General features: G+C 36.9%; 1 protein-coding gene across 1 annotated transcript in view; it reads left to right on the forward strand.

The window, feature by feature from the left end:
• Nucleotides 1–27,682, forward strand: part of Mmp16 (matrix metallopeptidase 16) — a 247,066-nt gene that overhangs the window by 170,336 nt on the left and 49,048 nt on the right. The window contains exons 5-6 of the mRNA XM_055603625.1: nt 6,894–7,055; nt 8,942–9,153. Coding sequence (XP_055459600.1) covers nt 6,894–7,055; nt 8,942–9,153 — 374 coding nt within the window. The remainder of the gene's footprint in view (nt 1–6,893; nt 7,056–8,941; nt 9,154–27,682) is intronic.

The following is a 27,682-nucleotide window of genomic DNA, read 5'->3' on the forward strand; positions in this document are numbered from 1 at the left end:
CCTTTATGGGGAAAGCGAATTCAGAAAGGAGATAGTGCAGAGACCCTAATGACCAACAATCCTATAATAAAAAAGTTTATTAACGGTAAAGGAGATACTGTTGGGAAGGCAGGAGTAGGGCTTGTGTACAATGGTTCTTGGCTATGTCTCCAGGGATGCAGAATTCCCTGATAGACAGTGGGGAAATGAGAGGGACATAAGCAAAAGAGTGTGTGAGAAGCTCTCCTTCCTGAAACAGTCCATTTCTCAATATCGCATCCCTCATTTAATCTTTATCATTTCCATGAGTTTAACTTCTTTTAAGTGAATTATAAACTCTACATTGGACGTGGAGTCTACTTGTTTAAATGTCTAACCTGTATGCACTGCTGTAATGGTTAAAAACACAAGACACTTTTTTTGAAGGCCACAATTTTTTAATTTATTTTTTTAATTCATTACAAATTATTCACTTTGTATACCAGCTGTAGCCCCCTCCTTCATTCCCTGCCAATTCTACCCTCCCTCCCTCAACTCCTCCCATGGTCCTCTCCAAGTCTACTGATAGGGGACCTCCTCCCCTTCACTCTGGCATGTCCCCCATTTTTTAACTGGATTACTTGATTTGTTGCTGTTTAACTTCTTGAGTTCTTCATATATTCTGGATATTAGCCCTGTGTCAGATGTAGGGTGGGTGAAGATCCTTTCCTAGTCTGTAGGCTGTCATTTTATTCTGATTACAGTGTCCTTTGCTTTACAGAAGCTTTTGAATTTCATGAGGTCCCATTTATTGATTATTGATCTTAGAGCCTGTGCTGTTGTTGTTCTGTTCAGGAACTTGTCTCCTGTGCCAATGAGTTCAAGGCTCTTCCTCACTTTTTTTTTTTTTTCCTAACAGGGTTAGTATGTCTGGTTTTATGTTGTGGTCTTTGATCTACTTGGACTTTACTTTTGTGCAGACTGATAAGACTGGATCTATTTATATTTTTCTACATATACATATCCAGTTAGACCAGCACCATTTTTGAAGATACTATCTGTTTTTCCATTTTATGGCTGTGGCATCTTTGTCTAAAATTAGGTGTCCATAGGTATGTGGGTTTATTTTTGGGTCTTCGACTCAATTCCACTGATCTGCCAGTCTGTTTCTAGTCCAGTACCATGCAGTTTTTATTACTGTTGCTCTATAGTACAGCTTTGGATCAGGGATGGAGATTCCTCCAGAAGATCATTTATTGTAGAGGATTCTTTTACCTATTCTGGGTTTCTTATTATTCCATATGAAGTTGAGAATTTTTCTTTTAAAGTCTGTAAAAAATTGTGTCGGTAATTTGATGGTAATTTCATTGAATCTGTAGATTGTTTTTGATAAGAAGGCCATTTTTACTATGTTAATTCTGCTAACCCTTGGGCATGAGAGGTCTTTCCATCTCCTGATATCTTCTTCTATTTCTTTAGAGATTTGAAGTTATTTTTTTTCATAGAAGTCTTTGACTTGCTTGATTAGAGTTACACCAAGGTACTTTATGTCCTTTGTGGCTATTGTGAAGGGTGTTTTGTCACTAATTTCTTTCTCAGCCCATTTGTCTTTTGTATACAAGAGGGCTACTGATTTTTTTAAGTTAATTTTGTATCCAGACATTTTGCTGAAGATATTTATCAGCTGTAAGAGTTTCCTGATAGAATTTTGGAGTCACTTATGTATATTATCATATCATCTGCAAATAATGATACTTTGACTTCCTTTTCGAACTGAATCCCCTTGATCTCCTTTAATTGTCTTATTGCTCTACCAAGGACTTCAAGTACTATGTTGAAGAGCTACGGAGAGAGTGTGCAGCCTTGCCTTGTCCCTTATTTCAGTGGGATTGATTTAGGTTTCTCTTCGTTTAATTTGATGTTGGCTATAGGCCAACATATATTATATATGTTGCTGTATATTACCTTTACTATAAGTGCCTTGTATCCATGATCTCTTCAGGACTTTAATCACGACAAGTGTTGTTTTCTTATCAAATACTTTTTCAGAATCTAAGGAGATGATCATATTTTTTTTGTTGTTTCAGTTTGTTAGTATGGTAGATTACATTGATGGATTTCCATGTATTGAACCACCTATTCATACCTGGGATGAAACTTACGTGCTCATGGTGGATGATATCTTTGATGTGTTCTTGGATTCACTTTGCGAGTATTTTGTTGAGTATTTTGCATCCATGTTCATAACAGAGATTGGCCTGAAATTCACTTTCTTAGTTAGGTCTTTGTGAGCTTTAGGTTTCAAGCTGATGTGGCTTCATAGAATGAGTTAGGTAATGTTTTGTTGTTGTTGTTGTTGTTGTTGTTGTTTGTTTGTTTGTTTCTGTTTTTTTGGAATTGTTTGAAGAGTATTTGTGTTAGCTCTTCTTTGAAGGTCTGGTAAAATTCTGCACTGAAACCATCTGGCTCTGGGCTTTATTTGGATGGTAGAATTTGATGACATCTTCTATTTCCTTAGGGGATGGAGGGCTACTTAATTTATTTACCTGGTCTTGATTCAGATTGGAAAGTGGAATCTATCAAGAAAATTTTCCATTTCATTTGTATTTTTCAAATTTTGTGGCATATAGGCTTTTTTGTAAGACCTAATGATTGTTTGGGTTTCCTCTGTGTCTGTTGTTATTTCCCCCTTTTCATTTCTGATTTTGTTGATTCGGATAGTGTCTCTCTGCCTTTTAGTTAGTTTGGCTGAGGGTTTGTCTATCTTGTTGATTTTCTCAAAGAACCAGCTCTTGGTTTCATTGATTCTTTAAATAGTTTTATTTGATTTTAATTTCTTGATTTCAGCTCTGAGTTTGATTATTTCCAGCCCTCTACTCCTCTTCTGTGTATCCGCTTTTTTTTTTTCTTCGACTTTCAGGGAGCCCTGTCATTTGGACATTTTAGCTAGGGAGACAGGTCGCATCTTGGTGCAGTGTCTGAGGGCTGATCCCGTGGATTCCAAGCTTCTGTAGGTCTGAAGTTGGAGCTCTGTGCCCCAGTATCCACCAGTAATCAGAGGCAGGTGAGTGCAAAACTCACGCATGCAGCAGGGGGCTAGAGCATGCAGCAGGGTGCTAGAGCCTGGAACCTGCAGGAACCCAGGAACTTCTCTGGGAATAGTTGGATTTTCTGAAGTTGGACCTGATGTTTTCCCTACTAAGGTATTTCCTCCTGACAGGCAGACCCAGTCTGTGGTGTTTGGGGGACCATAGTTTATTCTGGAATGGTGAGTAGAGCACAGAGGCTTGTGTGCCTGTTGACCAAATGCCTCCTGGGACCAGAGAACTCTTCTGGGCATTAGCTTGGTGACCAGAGAATTGACCCCATTGCTTCCCACACTGTGGGGTTTCCTCTTACTTGGGAAACACAATCACTGGTGTTTGGGGGCCCAGAGTTTGGTATGTTGGTCACTATACAGTCATTGATGTCCTGCTCTTCAAACACAATGTTCCTCTCGGTGCCACCATCTTGGATTGTCTCAAGACACTTCTTTCTTATTCATTATTTATTTCAGTTTCTATCACATCTGTAGCGCCCTACTTGTCTCCTCCCAGTCCCACCCTCCCTCGCTCTTTGCTCCTTATGTTCTCCCCTAGTCCACTGATAGGGGAAGTCCTGCTCCCCTTCTATCTGGCCATAGCCTATCAGGTCTCATCAGGACTGGTTGCATTCACTTTCTGTGTGGCCTGACAAGGCTGCCTCCCCCAAGGAAAGGAGGAGGTGATCAAAGAACTGGCCACAGATTTCATGCCAGAGAAAGCCCTTGCTCCCATTGGAGACTGACCTGCCATGGGATACATCTCAGCTACGGTTCCAGGTCCTTTCTATGCTTGATCCTTGGTTGCAGTATTTATCTCCACAAAGACCCCTGGTCCCAGATTTTTTGGTTCTGTTGGTCTCCTTGTGGAGCTCCTGTCCCCTCCACATCTCTCTATCTCCCCCTTCTTTATTAAGATTCCCTGCACTCCACTCAAAATTTGGCTATGAGATTCAGCATCTCCTTCAATACCTTGATCAATGGAGTCTTTTAGAGGGCCTCTATGGTAGGCTCCTGTCCTGTTCCCTGTTTTCTCCCTCTTCCGATGTCTATCAAATTTGGCATTCTGAATGATTGAGCATCTTCCCTAGGGTCCTCCTTCTTGCTTAACTTCTTTAGGAGTACATATTTTAGTAGGTTTATCCTATATTATATGCCTAATATCCACTTATAAGTGAGTGTATACCATGTATGTCTTTCTTCCTTACTTGAGAATCCCCATTCAGTTTTCACCTCCCTTAAATTTTTGTACTAAAACAGTTACAGAATAATCCAAATAATATTCACTTGCCAAACAACATTATTTTCATAGATTTTTACAATAGAGAATAGACTTTCACTTGACTGTACTTTCTTTTATATTCCCTAAAACTGTTTATTACAAATATTTCTTTGACAATGATGTCTGTTTCATCCTTCTTGACCTTCCACCTATAAGTTCAAGAATCAGTGTGTTTCATCCTCTTTTCCGTCTATTTCTACTTCCATATCACTTTTGGTTGTATGATAGTACCCTGGGGAAACATGAACAAAAAGTTACTCATCACAGATAGGAAATCAATGACAGACCAAGTCAATGATATCACCAGCATCCAGCATGGTGAATCAGTGAGTTTAGGGGAGTTACTTAGAAAAGCAGAAATAACTTTAAAACAGTTGCATAAACAAAATCCCATCCAATAGGTGACGACTCTTGAAATCTATAACCAAGACTCCACTTCATAACTTGCAAGGAGTTTGATACATTGAAGGGTATCTCCTCTAGGCAGATCAGTTGGTCAGAGTCTTTTTTTAGGGACTTTGACTGGTCTGTTTTTTCCAGGTGTCCCAGTTGACGTGAGCCTCTTGGTAGCTCTCCTAGTCTCTTAGCAAACCTACTTGGGGAAAGAAATGGATAATGAATCTGATCAGGAGTATTCTGAAGCTATTGAGTTGTTTAATTCCTGAGTTGTAATGAAATTTCCTACAAGGTGGAATACTTTCCTTATTTTAGAAGTTTATGGATCTTACTTAATAAGCTTTTCTCAAATATGGTATGTTTTATCTTAGAGGTAATTGCTATTCAGGATCTTCTATACTGTCTCTTCTGTCTCAGAGTTGATGCTATATAGTAATTCCAAGAGTGACTCTGTCAAGGTATAAATGAAATTGTGTTCCTTATCTTCTCAGAAATTTTCAGTACTATCCTTAAACTAGCAGCCAACTCATTACTGTTGTCTAAAATGTCATGTCTGCTCTAACTTTTATTTTCTCTTGAACCTCATCATTCATATGCTTTGATATTTTCTATATAATTCATGTTTTATATTCTTTCCTTGTTTACCTTCTTTCTATCTAGTCCTCTCCATTACAATGTAAATGCTATGATATAGTTATTGTTTTTGTTTGTTTGTTGTCTGTATTGTTCAGTATTTATTATAAGAGTCTATAAAAAAACCTAATACAGAGTAGCCATACACTAAACTATTGAGGGATAAATTAATCATTTTATGAATGAGTTGTTTTCACATAACCACATTGAATCACATAGTATAAGATAACATGGTTATATGCATGTAGTTTATTTTTGTGATTAAAAATAAGCATGCTGTAGTTGGTCTGAGAGATACCTTAATATTTGTTTTGCCTTACTATATGACACTGAAAATTTTATACAATATCTTCAGCCTTTATTTCACTTACTAAGTAGAAACAATAATAAGTGACCAACTCACAATGAATTTGTGAAAAATAAATTAGAAAGTATGGATAAAACGTTAGAAACATCCACAGAAAAGTAAGTAAGCTATTAGTAAAGAAACACAACATTTTCCATTACAGTTGATACATATATATTATATTTTCTGTCTTAATTTGCATTATTGAATTTTATAAAAGAGAAGATAATTTCCTTAAAATTTAATATGCTCATATTGTTTTAAATCCCCTTGATATTTTATACCAGTCTCAATTCAGTTTTCTTTAGTAATAAAGTGATGCTGAAAATGCTTTTGCAGCTTCTCATCTTCAGTGTCTCAATGTCTCATGAGAATTGGCCACATGACCTCTTTCATTTCTCTGAGACAGACTACATCAGAGTGGAAATATTTTTGTTTTGTTTTATTTTCTTTTTTTTTTGTTTTTACTTTGAGTCAAAAATATATAATTCCCAAAAGGGAGTCATTACATTTTATTATGGTATATAAAATAGATGGTAAGGGGTTTTCCTGAAAATGATATTTATTGAAATTATTTTCATTCCTAGCAAGTCCTCCAAAGACCGTGTTACACTTTCGCCTCAATAGCTTTAAACATTTAAAAGAAGGTATTTTAAGTTACAGTGTTCCTGATTTTGGGTTAGTAAAATATTAGAAATCATGTAGGAGTCACAATAACATGAATCCAGACTGCAGCTATGTATCAGCAGAATCTGCTGTTCTTGGCAAGCAGATCCTCTGTGCCTTATCGGACTCTTATATGTAAAAAGAAATGGAATTTGTTTAATTGCTCTTTTTTATTATTTCAAATACTATGTTAAATGTAATGATTATAAAATAAAAGATTATGTATTCTACTTTATGATTGGAAAGATACGTTAACACCCGTGTTACTGGGTTTTGATATTGCTGATTGATCTCTTTAGACTTTTATTCATTTACTTTCTAAGCATCTGTGACCTCACCAACACCATTGCCTAGCCCACCCCTTTAAAGCAAATCTTCTCCAGCAGGGAAGCCAATGTTAAAACCACATGGGTCACTGGAGGAAAGGGTCTTTCTGTTTTTCTGGGTTACTATTCTGATAACACTAAGTTGCCCTTTCAATTTCCATGGCTATCACTTATAATAATCTTACCTCTATTCTTCTCATTTGACAGGAAATGATTTATTCCTCGTAGCAGTTCATGAGCTGGGACATGCTCTCGGGCTGGAGCATTCCAATGACCCCACCGCTATCATGGCTCCCTTTTACCAGTACATGGAAACAGACAACTTCAAGCTTCCTAATGACGATCTACAGGGCATCCAGAAGATATATGGTAGGTTCCACTGTTCCTATTTGCCTTTCCCTATGGGGCATGCTGAAGTCATGTGTATTTGTTTTCTTAGAGGTATAGACCTTAAATATATAAGACAGAGAAAAATAGAAAGAAAAATGTTCTGTAATGTTAGTGAAATTCTATTTTCAAACAACTTGTATTGGTAATAGACCAGAAAGACATACTCTCTGACGGAGCTTTCTTGTTGAATCTAATGAAAACTTACACCCATAAAAAATTCTAAAAATGTACACATTTAAAATTTAGGTAGTAGTATGTTAAATACATAAGCTCATAAAAATAGGTAACTTTCACATATTATGAAAGATGAGACCTCATTCTCTGACAGTTGGGAATTAGTGTTTAAAATTCCCTTTCCAAGAATAGCTATTTTTGAAGGTCAAAAACTTAGTTATTCAATATAAAAGCATATTGATCTTAAAGGCATTACTATTGAATCATAAGGAGTCAACAGCAAGAGTACGGAAGTGAACAACTGACTAAATTTATCAACTCAGCATGGATTGCACTTTTAATATTACAAACTACATTTCTAGTTTGGTAGTATATTTTTTTTTTACTTATAGAATTTATTCAACAAATACAGATTACAAGAAAGGGGAAACACTATCATGCATGTTTACTATGAGCGTAACTGGCTAAGTACAAATAGTACTTTGTAAAGACATTCATTTCATGCATTATTAAGATTTTTGACATTCGCAATTTAACTATTGCCGGTATACTTCACTAGAGTAAGTAAATGAAGCTCTCATTTTTACAAATAAGTATGTGCTATCATTGTGTCAACAATCGAGATACAGAAGATGTGATTTGCATTTTAAATAAGGCAATTTAAGTGCACTAATTTGCTTTGCATTCATTAGTTTTTATATTTTAGGACCACAATCATAATGATTCTCTTAGGGTTAAAGTATATTTGAAATTTATTGGATGGACTGATATATGTACCAGAAACAAATCCAAATAGCCTGGATACTGAGATATCCATTGCCTGTGTGTTTCTTCAGAAATTTCTCCTTCATGGTTAGCTCAAAGAAGTCTGTTTCTCATGACTTCATAAATTAGTGTCTATATTGAAGGGCTGTTAAAGAATATACATCCCATATGTAAATATTAAGTGTGAACTACTCTATATTTATTAAAGAGAAAAAACATCAATCCCTTGAGGAATGATGGCTAACATCTGTCACAAATTATGAGAGTAAACGTTGGCTCAACTCGGAAGCCTCTCTTTAGAAATACTTTACATTAATATTTCACCAGTGGTATGTTAATCAATGGCCCCTTTAGAGTCAGTATTTAAGTAAAAGCACACAGCTATTTGTCAAGACATTTTATTAAAATAAAATAGTGAAATCAGTAAAAGCTTATAAAATATAGTTGGAGACATATGGCAGAATAACCCTTGATTTCTTAGTGTCTATCTTTGGGAAATATTTTCATAGTATCATCGTCTGTCAAAGTCCAGTTTTTCTCTTGAATGGAGCACACAGTTATGAACCCAGTATTTATTCCCATTCATCCTTTTTTAATGGAATACCTACTTCCAAACAGGTTTTGAGAACAATCTGCAATAGGGACGAGGTTGAGGCTATAAAATAAAAGCCACTAAAGATCAACGAAGAAGTTGTACCACGGGGAGCTGAATGCCGTCCTCATGAGGACAGGCTGAGACAACCGTGGTGGTGGGTGGGTGGGTGGGTGGGTGGAGGGTCAGTGCTTTCAGAAAACATGCGATCTTAGCAACCTCTCAGCTTGCTTAGTCTGTGCCATGTGCTGATAAGTGCTTGTTCTCTGTAGCATATCTTCCAGCTCTATTCCAGTTTTAAGTGAGCCAAGCACTGTCCTCATGTTTCCAAAAGGTCCACCTGACAAGATCCCTCCACCAACAAGACCTCTACCGACAGTGCCCCCTCACCGATCTGTTCCTCCAGCTGACCCAAGGAGAAACGACAGGCCCAAACCTCCTCGGCCTCCCACTGGCAGACCTGCTTATCCAGGAGCCAAACCCAACATCTGTGATGGGAACTTCAACACTCTAGCTATTCTTCGACGGGAGATGTTTGTTTTCAAGGTGGGAGACTGTGATTTTTTTTTTTTTAAGAGTTCATAAACTGTCTAGTGTCGTTTCAGAAAACAAGTTCTCATTCATTCTAAGTCTGCCTTCCAGGACCTCTTAACAGTTAAGAGGTTAAAAGGAGCGAAAGAGAGAAAGAAAGAAAAAACATCCTAAAAAGTACATGCACAAATGGGCGTAGATGTCTAGCAGAATATTGCTGTGACATTCTATTTTGGGAACGCACTTATGTCAGCAGGAGCTGAAATGCATGGAAATATGAGGTTCAAAAGTACTGCATGTTATGAAGAGATAAAATAGCAGAATTTAAATCATGAATGGGATCTAATAGCGATGATTTGCTTAGCCAACTTCTCAGCATGCTGTTGCTCTGATGTCTTACTATAGGAATCTTAAAACGTCTCTGAAATTTCAGCTGACAAATACTGCCTTGCTCATTTGTTGTGGATGTTGGGGGTGTCATTGGTTTGGTTTGGTTTGGTTTCTGTTGTTACTGTTGTTTTTGTTTTTTTGTTGTTTTTATTTCTTCATTTTGTTAGGGGTTTAGTGCTATGCATCTTAATTAAATCTCGATGAGCCCATCATTTCTCCTTGATTGCACTTGTTGTTTTTCTTATCACACTACTTAATTTACATTTTCAATTACAAACTTTAAAATTACACTTTTACATTAAAAATGTCCTTGATCAAGTTTTTTTATTGTCCATAAAATCAGTTATTGTCAATAAAAACAGTTCATGAAAAGACAAAATAGGTAATAAATATAAGCAAAGGAAATTATATATATGCATGAGAATATCAAAATTACGTGATTTATTTTTCACAATTATGAATGCTAATAAAAATAAAGAAAAAATCAGAATGAAAAAATTCTGAAATAGTAGATTATAAACATAAGAATATTATCCCAAAATGTATAAAGTACCGTATTTGATTTCATGTGTGTTAATAAGCTTAAATGCAGTTGGTAAAGAGAAAGCTTACTTTAATAATGCAAGGATGCACCCATTTGTATGTATATGTCTGCATTGCTCCTTGTAGATGATTTCCAATGTGTTGTGTATGCTTCGCCAGTATACATAGTTGCTGTATGGCTAAATCATAGCAATCAATTGAAAAGGAGATGAAAACAAAAGAATAAAAAAAAGATACAGCAGTTTGTTTACTTGACATTACCAGAATTTTGCATTTATTGTGTTAGCTAAATTTGCATGTTGACATTAGAATATTAAAATAGCCACATTTAACAAATATTAGCTAAATTAAATTGAATAATGTGTTTTATTTTGGTGAACAAGAATCAATACACAGTGAAATAGTATCCTATCCTGTTTGTACAGATTCTTCTATTAAGCAAAGATATATTTCAAAAATATATATTTTATATAATTTGTAAAAGAAAAATAATTCTATTTCCCATATTTGAAAATAGGATTTGGGTGTGATAGAATGTGCAGATGTAATGTGCAATACATATATATATATATATATATATATATATACACACACATATATATGTATATGTATATATGTATATGTATATATATACATATATACATACATATATATATGTGTATATATATACATAGCAGAATTTAAATCATGAATGAGATCTAATAGCGATGATTTGTTACACACACACACACATATATATATACATATATATATATATATATAAAATGTGTTTCTCTAGAAGAAAAAACATTCCTCAACCATGAATAATTGGAAATCCTGTAAATGCCTTGGACTGCTTAATTAGATGTCAGCATTTAATTTCAAGTATGTAATAAGCGTAGAAGCAGTTGGTAAAGAGAAAGTTTACTTTAGCTATGCATGCATGCAGACATCTTTTTGTGTATGTCTGCTATTGCTCCTGGTTGATGATTCCCAAAGTTACTTATTGTGATTCCCCATTGTACACAGTTGCTCTGTATCTAAGCCACAGCGACCAATCGAAAAACAAAATGAAAAAAAAATTGATATACTGATTTGTTTATTTTATATGTCCAGGATTTTGTTTTTCTTGCCTCAGCTAAATTTCCACATTGCAACATGATACTTTGATAAAATAAAGCTTCCATACTGTCACCATTATCTAACGATATAATGTGAAATTGACCCTGGTTGAATTCTTTCTTTATTACTTCTGTCTGCCTAAACTTACTGTTGTTCTCAGCAGAGAGTGATATCTCTATATCTATCAATCAAATCAAATCCATCTGCTTCTTTCTCCTCCACATTTTACTGCACAGGGAGTGCACAAAACTAACAAGTGAGTCCTGTGGACATCAGTTACTAAAATCAGAAGTATAAGAAAAAGCTTGTGGATCAGGCTCTCTAATAAAAAGCAATAATAACTACTTTCAATGTCATAAAGGTTATAACTCAAACATCTTTCCTAACTTCCTATCTTACTTTAGCTTCTATAGCAAAGCTCCTTAAAGGGAACAACTCCTAAAATAAGATTAAAATTTTGTTAAATATAACATCTTCTGAAAGGCATTGTGTTCTTTTCTTTCCTTTTTTATTTTTACATTTTTTTTCTTACATTTTTTTGAAAGAAATGGGTAGGAATAGAGCAACATGAAGGGGACAGGAGCCCCACAAGAAGACCAACAGAACTAAAAGATCTGAGCCCAGGGGGTCCTGCAGAGAATGATGTACCAATGGAGGTCCATGAATGGAGAGGGCCTAGAAGCCGTGCTCAGATGTGGCTAATTGGCTGCACAGTCTCCATGTGGGTCTCTGAGTGAGGAGAGGAGTTGGCGCTGCCTCTAATCATCAACTCAGTTGATTGCTCTTTGGTCACTCGCCCCTGGTGGTGCAGACTTGCCAGGCCATAGAGGAAGAGGACCCAGGCAGTCCTGATGAGATTTAACAAGTTATGGGCAGATGGCAGTGGTGGAGAACTCTCTCTTTCAGTGGACATTGTATTCTTAATGACAACTTAATGCTGCTCACATTTAAAGTTTCCGTATTTATTGTTCTGTCACAGGAGTATGCATGCTTACAATGACCTATTAGGCACCAATAATGGGTGAGTAGAACCTATGCACTGATACTATAACAAGAGAAGGTGAATATTAATGTAGATGTCATGAAGATACAAACATAGAAGTTATAGCACTGATGCAAAGAGATAGCACTGGGATCTAATCCAAATGTAAGTTTTACTGACTTAGAATTTTGAATCAATTTTAAGAGCAGAATTTTCCAAGAACATTAAATAAGCAATAAGCACATAACAGAAAATATTTTCCATTGAATAGAGTGGGCATGGTATTGTCTAACACAAAGTCTTTACGACTCTAATTCAGATGGAAACAGCATGAGTCTGAGGTAGAAACATAATGGAAGGTACCTGCTCTAAGCCAATTGCTGTTACAGATTGGGTAATTAATATGTATGGTTGAATAACAGGCATATGTTCGTTATTTACGATAGCCACAACAACAGTACAAATTCAATACCATTCTTTGTCTTACCAAAATTTTAAATTCATAAATTGTAAGGTAATGATTCTCATTCAATAACTGCAAAGCTCTTGAACTAGGTCCATCTGATTCTAAAGCAAAGCTTCCAACTCAGCTTTCCAAAAGCTTTTCAATGCCTAGAAATCAGAAAATGTTAGAGAACAAAGTTCAACTTGAACCTGCATTTGAAGTTGTAAATATTGAATAAATATTATTGTGATCCCACTGTGTAATGTTTTAGCTGCTGACAATGGAAAGGTACTTCAAACAGGTTAGACCCCATTTCTTAGTGCTTGTGTTCTAGTTTTCATGGTGAGCAGTTGGGCAAGAGCATGTCATGGTTTGTTTGTGAAATGTGCTCTGCAGGCTCTTATGTTTGAATGTGTTGCCGCGTACTGACAATGTTTTGGGAAGTTGTGGTAACTGTAGAACTGTAGCCATGCTAGCCAAACGTATCAGCAGTGTGAACCTTGAAGGTGGTATTCACTTGTGCTTCCAACCATGTAATTTCTTTCTTGTAAGTCACAAATTAAGTGAGCTTCCATCGCCTGCCTCTGTGGGGAGAGATAAAGTGGTATTTCATCTCACCGTGGTGGACTGCATTCCCTGAAGACAGAGGCCAAAATAAGTTTTTCTCCCTTATGTTGCTTCTGTCAGCTGTCTGTCATAATGATAAAAAAGCAATTTACAGAGAGGCCTACACATAGGTTCTATGTATGAGTGTTATGAGTACACATGGAAGCCAAAATGCTGCTTTGTCGATGGCAGCTGGCCTGCTAATTTCTCCCTCTATGCTGTATTAGCTACTTAACCTAGATGACCTTCACCTTCGAATCAGAGTCAATGCTCTATACCTAGCTTTCTTACTTGATAGTCTCTGACAGTCTGTCCTTTGAACTCCTGTCTTGTAAACATTCCACACGTAAGCATACACTTTTTATATTTTTTAAAATGTTAAACAAATTGCTTATTTTTATTAATTACAGTTTATTCACTTTGAATCTTACCTGTAGCTCCCTCCCACCTCCCTTCCCAATTCCACCTTCCCTATCTCATCTCCACCCTCCCCCAGTCTACTGATAGTGGTGGTCTTTCTCCCCTTCCTTCTGATCCTAGTCTATCAGGTCTCATCAGGAGTGGCTGCATTGTCTTCTTCTGTGGCCTGGTAAGGATGCACCCCCTTGAGGGGAGGGTGATCAAAGAGCAGGCCAATCAGTTCATGTCAGAGACAGTCCCTGTTCCCATTACTAGGGAACCCACTTGGAGCTGCCATGGGCTACATCAGTGCAGGGGTTCTATGCTATATCCATGAATCCTCCTTGTTTGGAGGATCAGTCTCAGAAAAGACCTCTGTGCTCAATTTTTTTGATTCTGTTGTTTTCCTTGTGTAGCCCCTGTCCTCTCCAGGTCTTACTATCTCCCACTTCTTTCATAAGATTCCCTGCACTCTGCCCAAAGCTTGGCTATAAGTCTCAGCATCTGCTTTGATACCTGCAGGCTAGAGTCTTTCAGAGCACTTTTCATATTTTACCCCATTTACTGGCTGTTCAGATGTATTTAGCAATGGTAATTGTTTCATCTTTTTCTTACTCATGTAGCACAATAGTATACTTTTCTTTATTGCGAAATCTATACAAGTCACAGACTACATTATTCCATTAATTCTTCCTTTCTCCACCTAACTCTCCCTTAGTTTCACAGCCTGATCACTTCCCCTGTGAACAAGCAGTTTCTCCAGCCTTTCTAATTCAGTATCTTTGCAAGAAACTCAGGTCCTGACAGCCTATACTGGCCGAAGTTGTTCTAATTATTCTTCTATTTGTTCTGTGCATTTGTATAATGCATCAGTGTGCTGTCTCTAGTCATTTGCCTCTGTGGTACTTTGTTAGCTAGGTGATAGACTAGCTCCAGCCACAGTTAGTTCACCTGCTTTCCCCAATGCTCACCACCAAGGAACAGGAGTTTCAGTGCAGCTACTGGAGCAGACTGAAGGCATTACAATACCACAGGAGAAACAATGAAGCAATAAATGTCTGATTCTTATTCTGTCTTGAAAAACCCTATTAAATATCTTTGTTTACTTACCGGGACTGCATGTGCCATGATGTGTGTGTGGAGTTCAGAGTAAAACTGGCGAGAATCGGTTCTCTCCTTTGAAGATTTTAGTGAGCATTCATGTACTTAAGTTCTATATATTTGTATTTTTTAAAAAGAAAATCTAGATTTATGCAAAAGTTAATAACTTGAGTATGTGTACGGTGAAAGAACACAGTAGACAATAAATGTTTCTTAAATACCTCAGAACTTACTCTCCAAATGGGAGTACCTCTAAGAAATTCCATCATATCCAGGATAAGGTAAGAAAATGCTGCCTATTAAAACACAAGACAGAAACATAGTTAACTTTACAGATGGTTTAGTTGCTCAAATTCAAATTATATTTGAACTTAATTTTATTTTAAAATGAAACTGTATGATTTTCTTAAGCAAGGCCATCATAGTTTCTGTAACATTCAAATTTTACTTTATGTGCAGCCAAAGCAAACAATGAATTTATTGCTTGTTCACACATGCATGTATGTATGTACGTACGTACTACGTATGTGCGTATGTATGTCTGCATGGGCACAGTCATGTGAATATTATGTTGTGTGTATGTGTGCTTATAATTTTTGACTGTGGGTACGTATGTGTGTTTATACATGTGGAAGCAAGATATCAATGGTAAGTGTCTTCTACTTAGTCCTCAACCTATATTTGGAGACATAGTCTATCACTGAACCCAGATATCATCAATTTTGCCAGTTGAACTGGCCAGTGTGCTCTAGGGATGTTTGCTCTTTTCCTCCACCTTACTGGGACTGTAGACACATGTTGCCACATCAAGTTTTCTGTTTGGGTGCTGGGGCTCAACCTTACATCGCCAGGCTTGTGCATCAAGTGTCTTGCCAATAGAACCATCTCCCTGTTCTCTGAAATTATCTTTATAAAGAAGCATGTACTCCTACATAGAAAATGGCTGTAATACTTATGGTATAGGGGAAAGGATTTATACAGTTTGTCACCGTTGTTCTTACTGTCTCATTAAGTAAATAATTAAGTGTCATTTGTTTGTCAGAGGACATATGATTCTCCAAAAACACCCAAAATGATTTCCAGTAGTAGTGTAACACAAGTTATTCTTAGATAACACTGAGTCAAATATTAGCTTGATACCACCTTACTGTCACCTATTAACAGGGCATTGAAGTCATGTCTAGGCACATACAACTAAAGTTAGGATGATCTAAGCAGGAAATTAATTAAGATTTAATTACAGGCGCCACCTGTAATCCTAACACTTAAGGGAGGCAAAAGCAAGCAGATCTCTGTTAACTCGAGGCCAGCCTGGTCTACAAAGCAAGTTCAGGACAACCAAGATTACACAGAGAAACACCATCTCGAAAAACAAAACAAACAAAAGTTAATTCAGGCACAAAGGCATAGTGTTCCAAGTACCTTAGAAAACCTTTGAGGAAGCGACTTGAATTGAGTGGAATGATGCACTTTCAAGCAATAGTAACTGGTTTTCAAGATTGCTGAATTCATTTTAGTTTAGTTGTATTTGTTTCTGTTGTAATGTTTTTGTTGTTTTGTTTTGTTTTGTTTTGTTTTGTGAGTTTCCTAACTGACCTAAACAGGAAAGTACATAGATATTCTTCAGGAAGAATGAGTTTGTACCACCTGACTTCCCAAATTCTTTCTCAGTCAATGGTTTTAGTGAGTGTAAGAATGTTAATATTTTAATACTAGCGTCAGAGATACTAAAACTATTTTAATTATGAAAAACATAATTTAACATGTGAATATGTATATATCTTGTAAATTTAGTTGGTTTTGTTTTTTCAAGTATGTTTTATTTTGGTATAAATACGTATTGCTAAAATTCCTTCTCGTGGGGAGACATAAGCATATTCCTAAGGTCCCAATGGCAAACTGAGCAAAATTCCACCAAAGTTCCTTCTTACAGAAGTGAGAGGTCTCTCACAGGGTTATGGGCACTCCTTTCCCTGGTGGCCATAGCTGGAAAGCTTTACCTAGCAGCAGGAATGAAGGCTCCACTATAACCACGGAGATGAAATCCCTACTCTGGACCTTACAAAGGCACATAAACACAGATACACAGAGACACACAACACAACACACACACACAAACAGAATTTGTTCTAATCTCCACCCATGTGCAAGGTTGCCAGTTGGTAGGGCACGGTTGAAAAATCAAGAAGGGATAGGATAAACTGCCAGCAACTCCAGCTAGAAAGAATCTATATCCCCACACGGCACAGCCTAGGACAGCAAAATGCCAGTTGCTTGGTTCAGAGGATAGCCACTCAGGACAACGTGTATGGACATAGTCTGAAAATGTTTTCAGAATGAATATTATTATCCAATTTTTAAACCTTTCAGTCCATAGCAGCCCTGTTCTACATTTAGGTAATTTCAGTGTCAAATACAATTTTTTTTCTGTGTTAGATATGTTTTATAATTTATCAGTTTATATTGAAAATGTTTGCAAAAAAATGCCCATTTTCCCAATTCATGGTTCAAAACAGTTATGCCCATTCATTTAACATAATCAGTTTACTTTCAAGGTTTTTACTAAACATGTAAAATATAATTTTTATTGAAGAATTTTCCAAAAGCATTCCTTCTAAATGTTTTCCATTCATACTTGACATTTTGTAAGTGTCTTACTTTTGGCCCATAATCAGTTTGAACCTGAAATTGCCCCTTCAGGCACATGGCTTAGTGTCATATGACAGGGTTTTGGGATGATGGGAGATGGATTATTCAGCTGGTACATAATCAGGAGACTTAACTGCTGCTGTAACCATAAAGGGAATAGCCTTTTTTGCAGGATATAGTTGGTGGCAGAAAGGCTATATCTTTTTCCAGTCTCACTCTGCTCTTTCCTGACCACCAACCTGTGGACACATTTGCTCCCTCACAAGTTTCCCAGGATCCTATTCTCAGGCTCATGGCCAAGTCATAATGGTTGCACCTAGAACACTGTGGCCTTAGATTAAGCTTTTCTTTCTGCAGTCCAATAATTTGTCACAGTGATTTTATATTTCTGTAAAGCAGAAAAGTTTTACTGCTTCTATGCCCACTTTAAATGTACGTTTACTATGTTGTAATCATTACTGCAACTTTTCAGTTATTTTAAATTATTTAAAAATATTAGCCAAATCTTTTAAATTTGTTAGAGTATTTGTTTATCTTCATGAGGTGTTCATATATAGAAATGTTTAGGATACACTATGAATAAAGCTATAATTGTCACCAAAGTATGCAGTTTTCTAAAAACTTTCATGAAAGTCAATGAAAAACAATTTACATGCATAAAACCTTGGAAAGACAAATATCAACATAGTAGTAATTTTTCATGCCCTAATAATCTGTTAGACTGAATAAGTACAAAATGAGCTTTGGCCTAATTAAGACAGTCGTAAAATCAACCTAAATAGCAATACCTGGTATAATTGTGGTGTTCAATAAATATTTATTTACTGAATGCTATTTTTCCTTATAACTGTGTGTTCCCTGAATTTTAATTCCATGAGAAGGGTTCTCAATAGGATTAGTCATTGTTTTATTCCCAGTACTTACAATAGTTTTTGAAATTAGTACATCATATTTTTCTTAAATAAGATTATTATGTGGGATGTAAAAAACTTTAATTATGTAAATTAAAATGAATTAAATAAAGGGGAAATTACAATGTGTTGGCATGGAAAACAATATCTGAAAATAATTACTCTCCCACATTATCCTACAAATAACAGTTGTAATTCTAATAGAGTCAGAAAAGAGGAGTTCTTACTCTCTGGATTTTTAATTGATATGTAGACAAGATAATTTAAATTCTGTAAGTCTTCTGCCAACCTTTCAGTCCAAGCTCTATCCATCATCAATGCCCTACACACCATGATGGATGGTTTTCAGTGCTCAGTATGTCAGAATGAATGCTTTGCCTGCAGATATCCATGTTTTATACAGAATAAGAAAATGTCAAATGAATATGTAGCAACCATATCAGGGGAAAAAACACAAATGCTCAGCTTTCTTTCCCTGGCTACAGCTGTTATGTTGCTACTTATATAGAGATGCCTGGTAAGCAAGATTTGAAAATTCTGCAAATTACTCTCTCAAACAAAATTCAGACTTTAGTAGCAGGAAAGAAAAGGACTAGATTCTGGGTGGATGATTAGCAGTCTCTACAATACTTGTTAAATGTTTGTTACTTTACAAAATTCTGGAATTGTGGGTAATGACGGTAATATAATTTCCATAATTCATACAAAAAATAAAATTTTATTTTAAGCCCAAATGATTCTTATAGATTTTTATCAGTTCCTTTTATTAATACAAAGATCATGCAACTCCATAATGAAATAATAATGTATATCCATGAACAACTAGGCACTTTCCTTAGTGTTTTAAATAGAGTATATCTTAATAAAAGCAGATAAACACTTAAAGAAATGTTCAATGTCCTTAGTCCTTGGGGAAATGCCAATCAAAATGACCCTGGTCGAAAAAAAGAGAATAAACAAATTTTTGAAAAGAATCACAAAAACCCAAAATAATATCAAAAGGCAGAAGGCATTAATCTATTTACTGTTCTTTTTCTTTAAATTGTGACTAAGTTGACTTTAACAAAATCATGATGATGCATTTCAATAATATAATTTAGTTCAACTAGAAAAAAAAATTCCAATTAAGATTCTACACCTAGTAGGATTTAGTCACAAGTGAGAATGGCTTTCTGTGAATGAAGCAAGCCAAATATTTTGGTATAATCAGTTTTCCTGTTGTTTTGACCACCAAGGTAAAAATGTATTGTACGTTTACCTTGTACAGCATTTTACAATCATGCATAATGACAAGGTACTTGGAAATCTGAGAGTACTGTTAGAGTATACAATATGAGTAGTGCTGTCACATAGCAGTTTGTCAGCTCATCATATTGAGATACTGTTAGCCACATGCATACCTTGGTCGCCACAGCAAATGCCCAAGCAATTGCCACAACTGCCTTTATTGATGGAGATATTCATGGTGCTACTGCTGTCCAATGTTACTAGGATTAAACCGTGTAAAGCGCAGTATTAGACTTAAAGTGCTTTGCCAAAGGTTCTGTGACAACTTCACTTCATCCCTTGAAGCAGATGGTTATTATATCATACACTTTTATTAATTTGTTTTCACCCTTTCTTCAAGAAAGCTTTGACCAGCTGCTAAATAAGCATTAGACAGTTAGAGCTGCTCCTTGTGTCCTTGCTGCTCCCTGATCTTTCCCTTGGGTAGTAATAGTCTAGCAGACAATGCATCAGTATATAACGTAGAATGTAGAACAGAAGCACATCGATCAAGAAATGTGTCTGCAGATGCTATTTCCTCCATTCCTGTTAGAACAGTGAACATCAGCTAAGGCTGGAGGTCAGAAGGTGGTGGTGCATTGAGAAGACAGGATGGTTTCCTGTAGAATCACAAACATGGAATTGAGAAATGAAGGAAAGAGCGCTTCATAAATTATCTCACATACCATGTTGAAAATTTTAGGCTTCATTCTACATGTCAAGCGTTAGTAGTGGGAAGAGGGATGGAGCAAAGGAGAAGGGATGAACAGCAGAGGCGTCAGAAAAGCAAGGAAAGCAGCATTCTTGTCTAGTAGGATGAACACTTAACCACACAAGGCTTTGGGAACAGAGCAGAGGGGCAACCTTAAGAACTGCGAACCTAGGAGAGCATGGCGGGTACTTGATCACTGTAGCTAGCTCTGCAGTTTTTTGTTTGTTTGTTTGTTTGTTTGTTTGTTTGTTTTTATACATTTGGTCTTTATATGGTTCAGAACCTGAATCAATAAGGTGATTCTGGGAGGAGACAATCAGGACAATAATCTAATGTAGAATGGGATCAAGAATATTGTCTTCACATGCTCTTATATGGGGACTTCAGGAAAATTAAATTATGTTTTGTTCATTTCTCTGTGGAAATAGCTATTGAATTTTATTTGAAAAGGGTGTATTATATCTTCATTCAGCTCTGTGGACTTGAAGCATCTTTACAGAAAATTAAGTGTGGCTGTGGTTTGCTGCAACATGTCTCTTCCTCTCTAAGCTCCTGTATTCACACTGCTCTTCTGCAGACCCTATTTGTCACATCTAGTTGCTCAAAGCAGTTACTGTTAACATAAGTAGCACTTATGTTGCTGATGGCCCAAAGGCGCTGACGGAAGGGCTGCTCACTCACATCCCACTGACATACTTTGAAATAATCCTGACATACATTACCTCTCGTAAGCAACTTCATTTAGTAATTAATTAGTAATGATGAAACACCTTGTGGATTCCTTAGACTTTCCCATGCAATAAACTATTAACACTTTTCTTACATTTAGATTTATTTTAATATATAAAAAATGTGTGTGTGTGAGAGAAAGAGAAAGAACAGGAAAAAACATACATAATTTGGATTAGTATGTGATTTCTCTAGATTGCGTATCAGATATGGTCACGTGAACATGTTTTATAAAATTTTAATTAATGCATTTATTTACTCACTTTATATCCCAATCATAGCCACCTCCCTCCTCACCTCTGGGTCTCACCATTCTTCCCTCTTCTCCCATCGCCCCTGACCTATTCCTCTGATAAGGGGAGCCACCCCCTTACCCACCCACCCGAGCTCATTAAATTGCATCAGGCCTGAGCACATCCTTTTCCCCTGTGGGCTGGCAAAGCAGCCCCAACAGAGGTCATTGATCAGAAAGCAGGCAACAGGGTTCATATCAGAGACAGCTGCTGCTCCCCTTGCTAGGGAACCCACATGAAGCCTGAGCTGCCTATCTGCTACATCTGTATAGGCAGGCCTAGGTCTAGACTGTCCGTGGTCCCTCGTTGGTGCTTTAGTCTTATGAATCTTTTAAAAGAAGAGGGAGATAGAAAGACCTGGAGGGGACAGGAGCTCCACAAGGAGAACCAAAATATCTGGACACAGGGATCTTTTCTGATTGAGACGCCAAATAAGGATCATGCACTGCACGTAGATAACCTAGAACCCCTGCAAAGATGTAGACCATGGCAGCTCAGTAATCAACTGGCTTCCCTAAGGGGAACAGGGAATGTCTCTGATAAGAACTCAGTGGCCTACTCTTCGATCACCTACCCCTGAGGGGGGAGCAGCCTTACCAGTCCACAGAGGAAGACAATGCAGCCAGTCCTGATGAGACCTGATAGGCTAGGGTCAGATAGGAGGGGAGGAGAATGTCCTAGATCAGTGGACTTGGGGAGAGGCATGGGAGAAGAGGGAAGGAGGGTGGGATCCAGAAGGGATGAGGAAGGGGCCTACAGCTGGGATACAAAGTGAATGAATTGTAATAAAAATAAATATATTTTTAAAAATCATTCTTCTCCTAGTTTGGACATAATCCAGATTTCCAATTTTTTTCAGCTCATTGTCAGCTCCATATATACATTTGAATACATAGATTGAATATCTAATATGATATGATATGATATGATATGATATGATATGATATGATATGACATGACATGACATGACATGACATGATATGATATGATATGATATGATATGATATGATATGATATGATATGATATGATATGTTAGTGTCTGAACAGCATTGAACCTTTATGGATACTTGCAGCTGTGCTTATTTTTACTTTTTGGTTGTAGGCTGGCGGGACTGGATAACTGGGTCCATGTACTAAACTTTTTAATTAAGTTTTAGATTGATTTTATTTTAATTATGTGTATGTTCTTGTGTGTGTACGTGTGTGTGTGTGTGTGTGTGTGTGCTTACGTGTTGGTATGTGCATGTAAGGGTGTGTGCTTATGAATGCCAGAGAGGGCTGGTGTTACAATTCAGTTACCGCCGCCCTCATTGTTGGGGTACCTGAGCTGTGACGCTTTAGAGGAGTAGTAATGTGGATTAGCATGCATCTCTACCCAGAAAATAGTGTGTGTGGTTGTTGATGGTTGTGGTGCCAGCTATTAGGCCTGCTTGGACAAGAGCGTACTGACACTGCATCTATAATGAACAGCATACATACCGTTATTAAGCAAAGAGAACGAGGAGTGGAACGTGAAAGGAAAGAGAAATTGGAGAGAAGGAGGAAGAGAAAGAGTAGGAAGAGAAAAAGAAAGGGGAGGACCAAAAAGAGGAAGAAGATTTTGGGGAAGTCTTTTACTTTGTTTTTTTTTTTTTTTTGTCAGACCTAACTGAGAACCAACATGGTTTATATTCTTACTTAATGGAAAAATATTTTGCACTCAAATAATTTTGTTTAAATGGAAATAAGGGTGCTCTTTTGAGTAAGTATTTATAAACCTATTGTCAGGAGATTATTAAAAGTCTGACTTACCCAGGAGGGAACACCAGAAGGGCTACAGCACATATTTAAGTCTTCCACTGTAAGAAACCATATTGACTTGTGCATGGAAAGGTCTGTTCCTGGTTGAAAATCTTTCTAAAGAGGCAACATCTTCACATGTCAGAGTCTGGAGGATCATCTCCCTCCACTAGTTAAAATTAAACAAAATTTCTTCCAGTGTGTAAGCATCAGCGCTTACAGCATTAGAAGATTTTTTTTTCAAGGTCTCACTGACCGATAAGTCTGTAAACCTGAAGATAAAAAGGAAAAAAAATCACATCATTTAGGTAGCTTCATGTTCTCTGGAAGGCGTGTGACTTCCACATGCGGCCTGTGTGTTTAGGGGTACTTGGGTCCTCTCATTCCAGGCCAGTCTTTCACAACATCTGGCTCTGTACTCTGCACTCTGGCTGAAAGGAGTTACACACCCAGGCTGTTGGGTGATGTCCAGGAGCCTCATGGTTGTGTTTGTTTCTTATCCTTTTTTTTAATACCCCCAAATAGAAATGTACTTCTAGAGAATCAAAGGAGCAGAAATAATATACTAGAGTTTGGTTTAAAAAAACAAACAAACAAACAAAAAAACCTAATGTAATTGCTGTGAGTATTTAAATGCAAAATTTTGACCACAGATTTCACTGGTGTTTATAATACAATATGTCTAATGTCTAGAGATGTTATCACAGATCCAGAAGTATATCATCTAAGCTTAAAGCTCTACAGAGTAGCCAGCTTATATTTTGAAATTCGATTTTTGTTTTTAATTTCAACAAAGTAATTCACTTCATTGAAAATAAATTCTGCAATATCACCCTAGGATCCAGAAAAACAGCCCACAGTCAGGTACTTTAGTACCTCTTCATAAAAACTCATGGATGTTTGTAGTAGTATTATAATATTGAAAATTATATGTATTATATTAATACATGTAATATAGCACATGAGTATATAAAATATGTATTTGTGACATATGTAAGAATAATATAGATTCTATGTGTGATTTGTAGTGTAACATTAATATGTACAGTATATATAAGTAAATAAAAATACACCAAAGCTTAACTTGATCATAAAATTCTTCTTATAATTCAAATGAAGTTGCTGCCTGCCAAATAACGTTGCACTAAACTCAAGAATCACCTTTACTTTTCAAAACTCACTCTATTGTAAAATTATAGATAATGAGTTTTTGACCATTAAATGAATCAGTGTAAGCAAACTTCATTTTTACATAGACGTACAAACACTAAAACAGTGTTGTATATTTGAAGTTTAAGCCCATTCTAGTTGTTTTTGTCATGTTTGTGGCTTACTTCCACCCCCACCCCCCCAAATTTCTGGTCCTATCAGGCAGCCTAGGTTTGGGCAGTGTAAATGAGGTGATTATATAATGGCTGCATTCTAGATAATCACTGGATTGGAAGTCTCTTGTGTACTCAGCTGGGATCCTAAGGAGGGTATCCCAGAAGACACTCTCAGGGACACCTTTATGTGGGAAGAACATCATTAGATAATCAGGCATAGATTCAAATTTCAGAGTTATACTTACATTTGGAGAATGCCATGTATGAAAGAACAAGGTCACCTTAGAAAACAATAGTCAATAATAAGTTAAGATATATTTTCTCTTACATATATTACTCAAATATTTTTAAATCAGACAGCCACTTGTGAATTTTCTAGGCATTTTAGAATTTTAGGAAACTATAGCTATTCTCGCCTTGGCCTGTATTGGATAGCATTAAAGAATACCTGCCTGCTCTTTGACCACCTCCCCCTGAAGGGGGAGCAGCCCTACCAGGCCACAGAAGAAGACAATGCAGCCACTTTTGAGGAGAACTGATAGACTAAGATCAGAAAGAAGAGGAGAACCTCCCCTGTCAGTGGACTTGGGGAGGGGCATGCATGCAGAAACGGGAGGGAGGGTGGGATTGGGAGGGGAGGAGGGAGGGGCTTATGGGGGGGATACAAAATGAATAAAGTGAAATTAATAAAAAATTTAAAAAAGTTAAAAAAAAGAATACCTGAAACAGGAGCTTTTAGAGAAAATAGGTTTATTTAATGTGGTCTAGTACAGTGAAGTTCCTGGTAGCATAGCAGCCTCTGCAAAGTGTCAAGGGGCAAGAAGATATGCCTTGGAGACAGGTGAGAGCGAAAGGAGCCTGAGGACTTTATCCAAACCTGGTCTTGTACCTAGCAGTGTATCAAAGCAGGTACTGAGACTCATAGCCAAATCTTCGCAGAGTGCAGGGAATCATATGAAAGAAGGGAGAGTTAGTATGACCTGGAGAGGTCAGGAGCTCCACAAGGACCAAATATATCTGAGCACAGGAGTCTTTTATGAGACTGTATCTCCAAATAAGGACCATGTATGGATATAACCTAGAACCCCTGATAGGATGTAGCCCATGGTAGCGCAGTATCCAAGTGGGTACCCTAGTAAGGGGAACAGGGACTGTCTCTGACATGATCTCAATTGCTGGCTCTTTGAGACACCCTTTCACCCCCGGAGGGAGGAGCAGTCCTGCTAGGCCACAGAAGAGGACTTTACAGCCAGGCCTGAAGATACCCAATAAGCTAGGGTCAGATGAAAAGGGAGGAGGTCCTCCCCTATCAGTGGAATTTGAAAGGGGCAGGGAGAAGATGAGGGACGGAGGAGAGGGGAATACAGCTGGGATACAAAGTTAATAAACTGTAACTAATATTAACAAAAATAAAAATTTAATTAAAAAAATGTCAGTGGGGTGGGGGAAGAATCAACCCAATCCCTTGAAATGCATCCATCCCACAAAGTCTCCATCTCAGACGTGACTTTCTCAAAGGTTGTGTGAGGGACCATGGTAAAAAGCGCTAACAGCCTAACTATAACGTGCCCATGCCGTGTTCACAGTAACTTTATGCATGTAATCAAAGATGCCTTAAATACACATTCCCTAGCCAATGTAGGAGCCATTAGGACCTAAGAAGGGAGGAACATGACCTCATCATAGAAGCCCAAAGTCGGACCTCAGAATAAAAACTAATAATTCAAGGCTCCTAGGGACCGCTGCCTTGCCTCTTTGATATATATTGGTAATGAGGACCAGATATTTTAAGAAATCTGTCCATACCGTCTAGGTTATCTGTGGATTGATAACTGATTAACCTGATTTTTTTCAGTATATTTTCAAAGCAACATTAATTAAGGTTTTAAAATAACTGTTAATAAAAAGCAGTCTTCTCTCTCTTCACACTATTGAGGTCTGCAGGGGTAAATCATTAATACACTGTCAAAGTGGAGAAGCTGACCCTATTATTTTATAACTAATAAACTCTGTTTATAAATTCATGACCACAGCCCACCCTGAATTCCAGTTACAAGCTGTATGCATTCACAATATTGAAACTCCCAGGAAGGAAGAGTAAACCTTTAATAAAAGTGGTTAGGAAGGCTAAAAGAAGAAAACTGAAATCCTTTGATAAGCAGGTTCTGGGGCAGCTGACATTCCCTTAAAGACCATTTTCATCCTGGCACCAGAGAGGCTTAGTTTAGCAACGAAGTCAAATGGATTAACGGGCACTGCGGTACAAGGGACTATAATGGACTTTCAAGAGACCTGGAAAAACAGTGGACACACTTCCCTACTGCTGACCTGTCCGTTTGAAATTATGTTTGTGAAGTGTTCACTGGGGGAAACAAAGCCCTGGTGCTTTTGAGATGTGCTGATCATCAATATCTGTCTCTTATTTCTTTGAGAGCTGCAGTTACAGGCCCTAAAATATTATGTAGGCTATTTTATGAACTACAAAAATAGACAGTTTTGACTGTGTTTCATATAAACTAATATTAGCAAGAGGGAAAAAAATACAGTATTTTTTCCTACCCCAAATTTTGTAATTTTATTCAGTAAATGCTTTTGAAAACAAAACGGTAATTCATCTTGCCTCTAAAAGGAAGGCTGAAGACTTAACAGGAGCCTTGCTTACTGCTTTTCACACTTCTGTTTTCTGTTAATAAGTTTGGGTGAATATAGTTAACTATTTTATGAAATAGTCTACAAATTATCAACAGAAAAATGCTTTCAATTACTTCAGTAGCAGTATTTGTCAGTGGATCTGTCATGACCTAGCACTTATTTCCTATTTTAAAGGACTCTGTGTAGAAAATGCTCCTATAATGTATTTATTTCAGAGCTCACATGTGTTGGGGGGAGAAGAAATGAATACTAATATCCCATATGAAAATATTCCATGGTGCTTCACCCAAGTACCCATGATATGTGGTCATACTACACATGAAATAATGAGTCCTTTCTGTTCTTGCCAGTAATATGCCTTGCTTTGGTTTCAGACCAAGACAGACCTGCTTTATACTAAATACGTGTCATAACACCTCATATTAAAGTGAGTCACTTGGGGAAAAGTCTGCAGTGGCCTTTAAAGAATGTTTTCTTAAAATTCTTTACACATTTCAAACAGGAAACATTTGCAGTCTCATTGATATTTCTAATGTATACATAAAAAGGAAAAATTTTAAATGCATTTAAGTTTGTTTTTCATGGTCAGCTCTAACCCAGTCACTCCTAAGGGAAGGTGAGATCCCACGCTGTGTACAAACTTCCATTCTACATAAGGCT

This window comes from Psammomys obesus, unplaced genomic scaffold (assembly GCF_907164565.1).
Source record: "Psammomys obesus unplaced genomic scaffold, mPsaObe1.curated_primary_1811, whole genome shotgun sequence".
NCBI classification, from domain to species: Eukaryota; Metazoa; Chordata; class Mammalia; order Rodentia; family Muridae; genus Psammomys; species Psammomys obesus.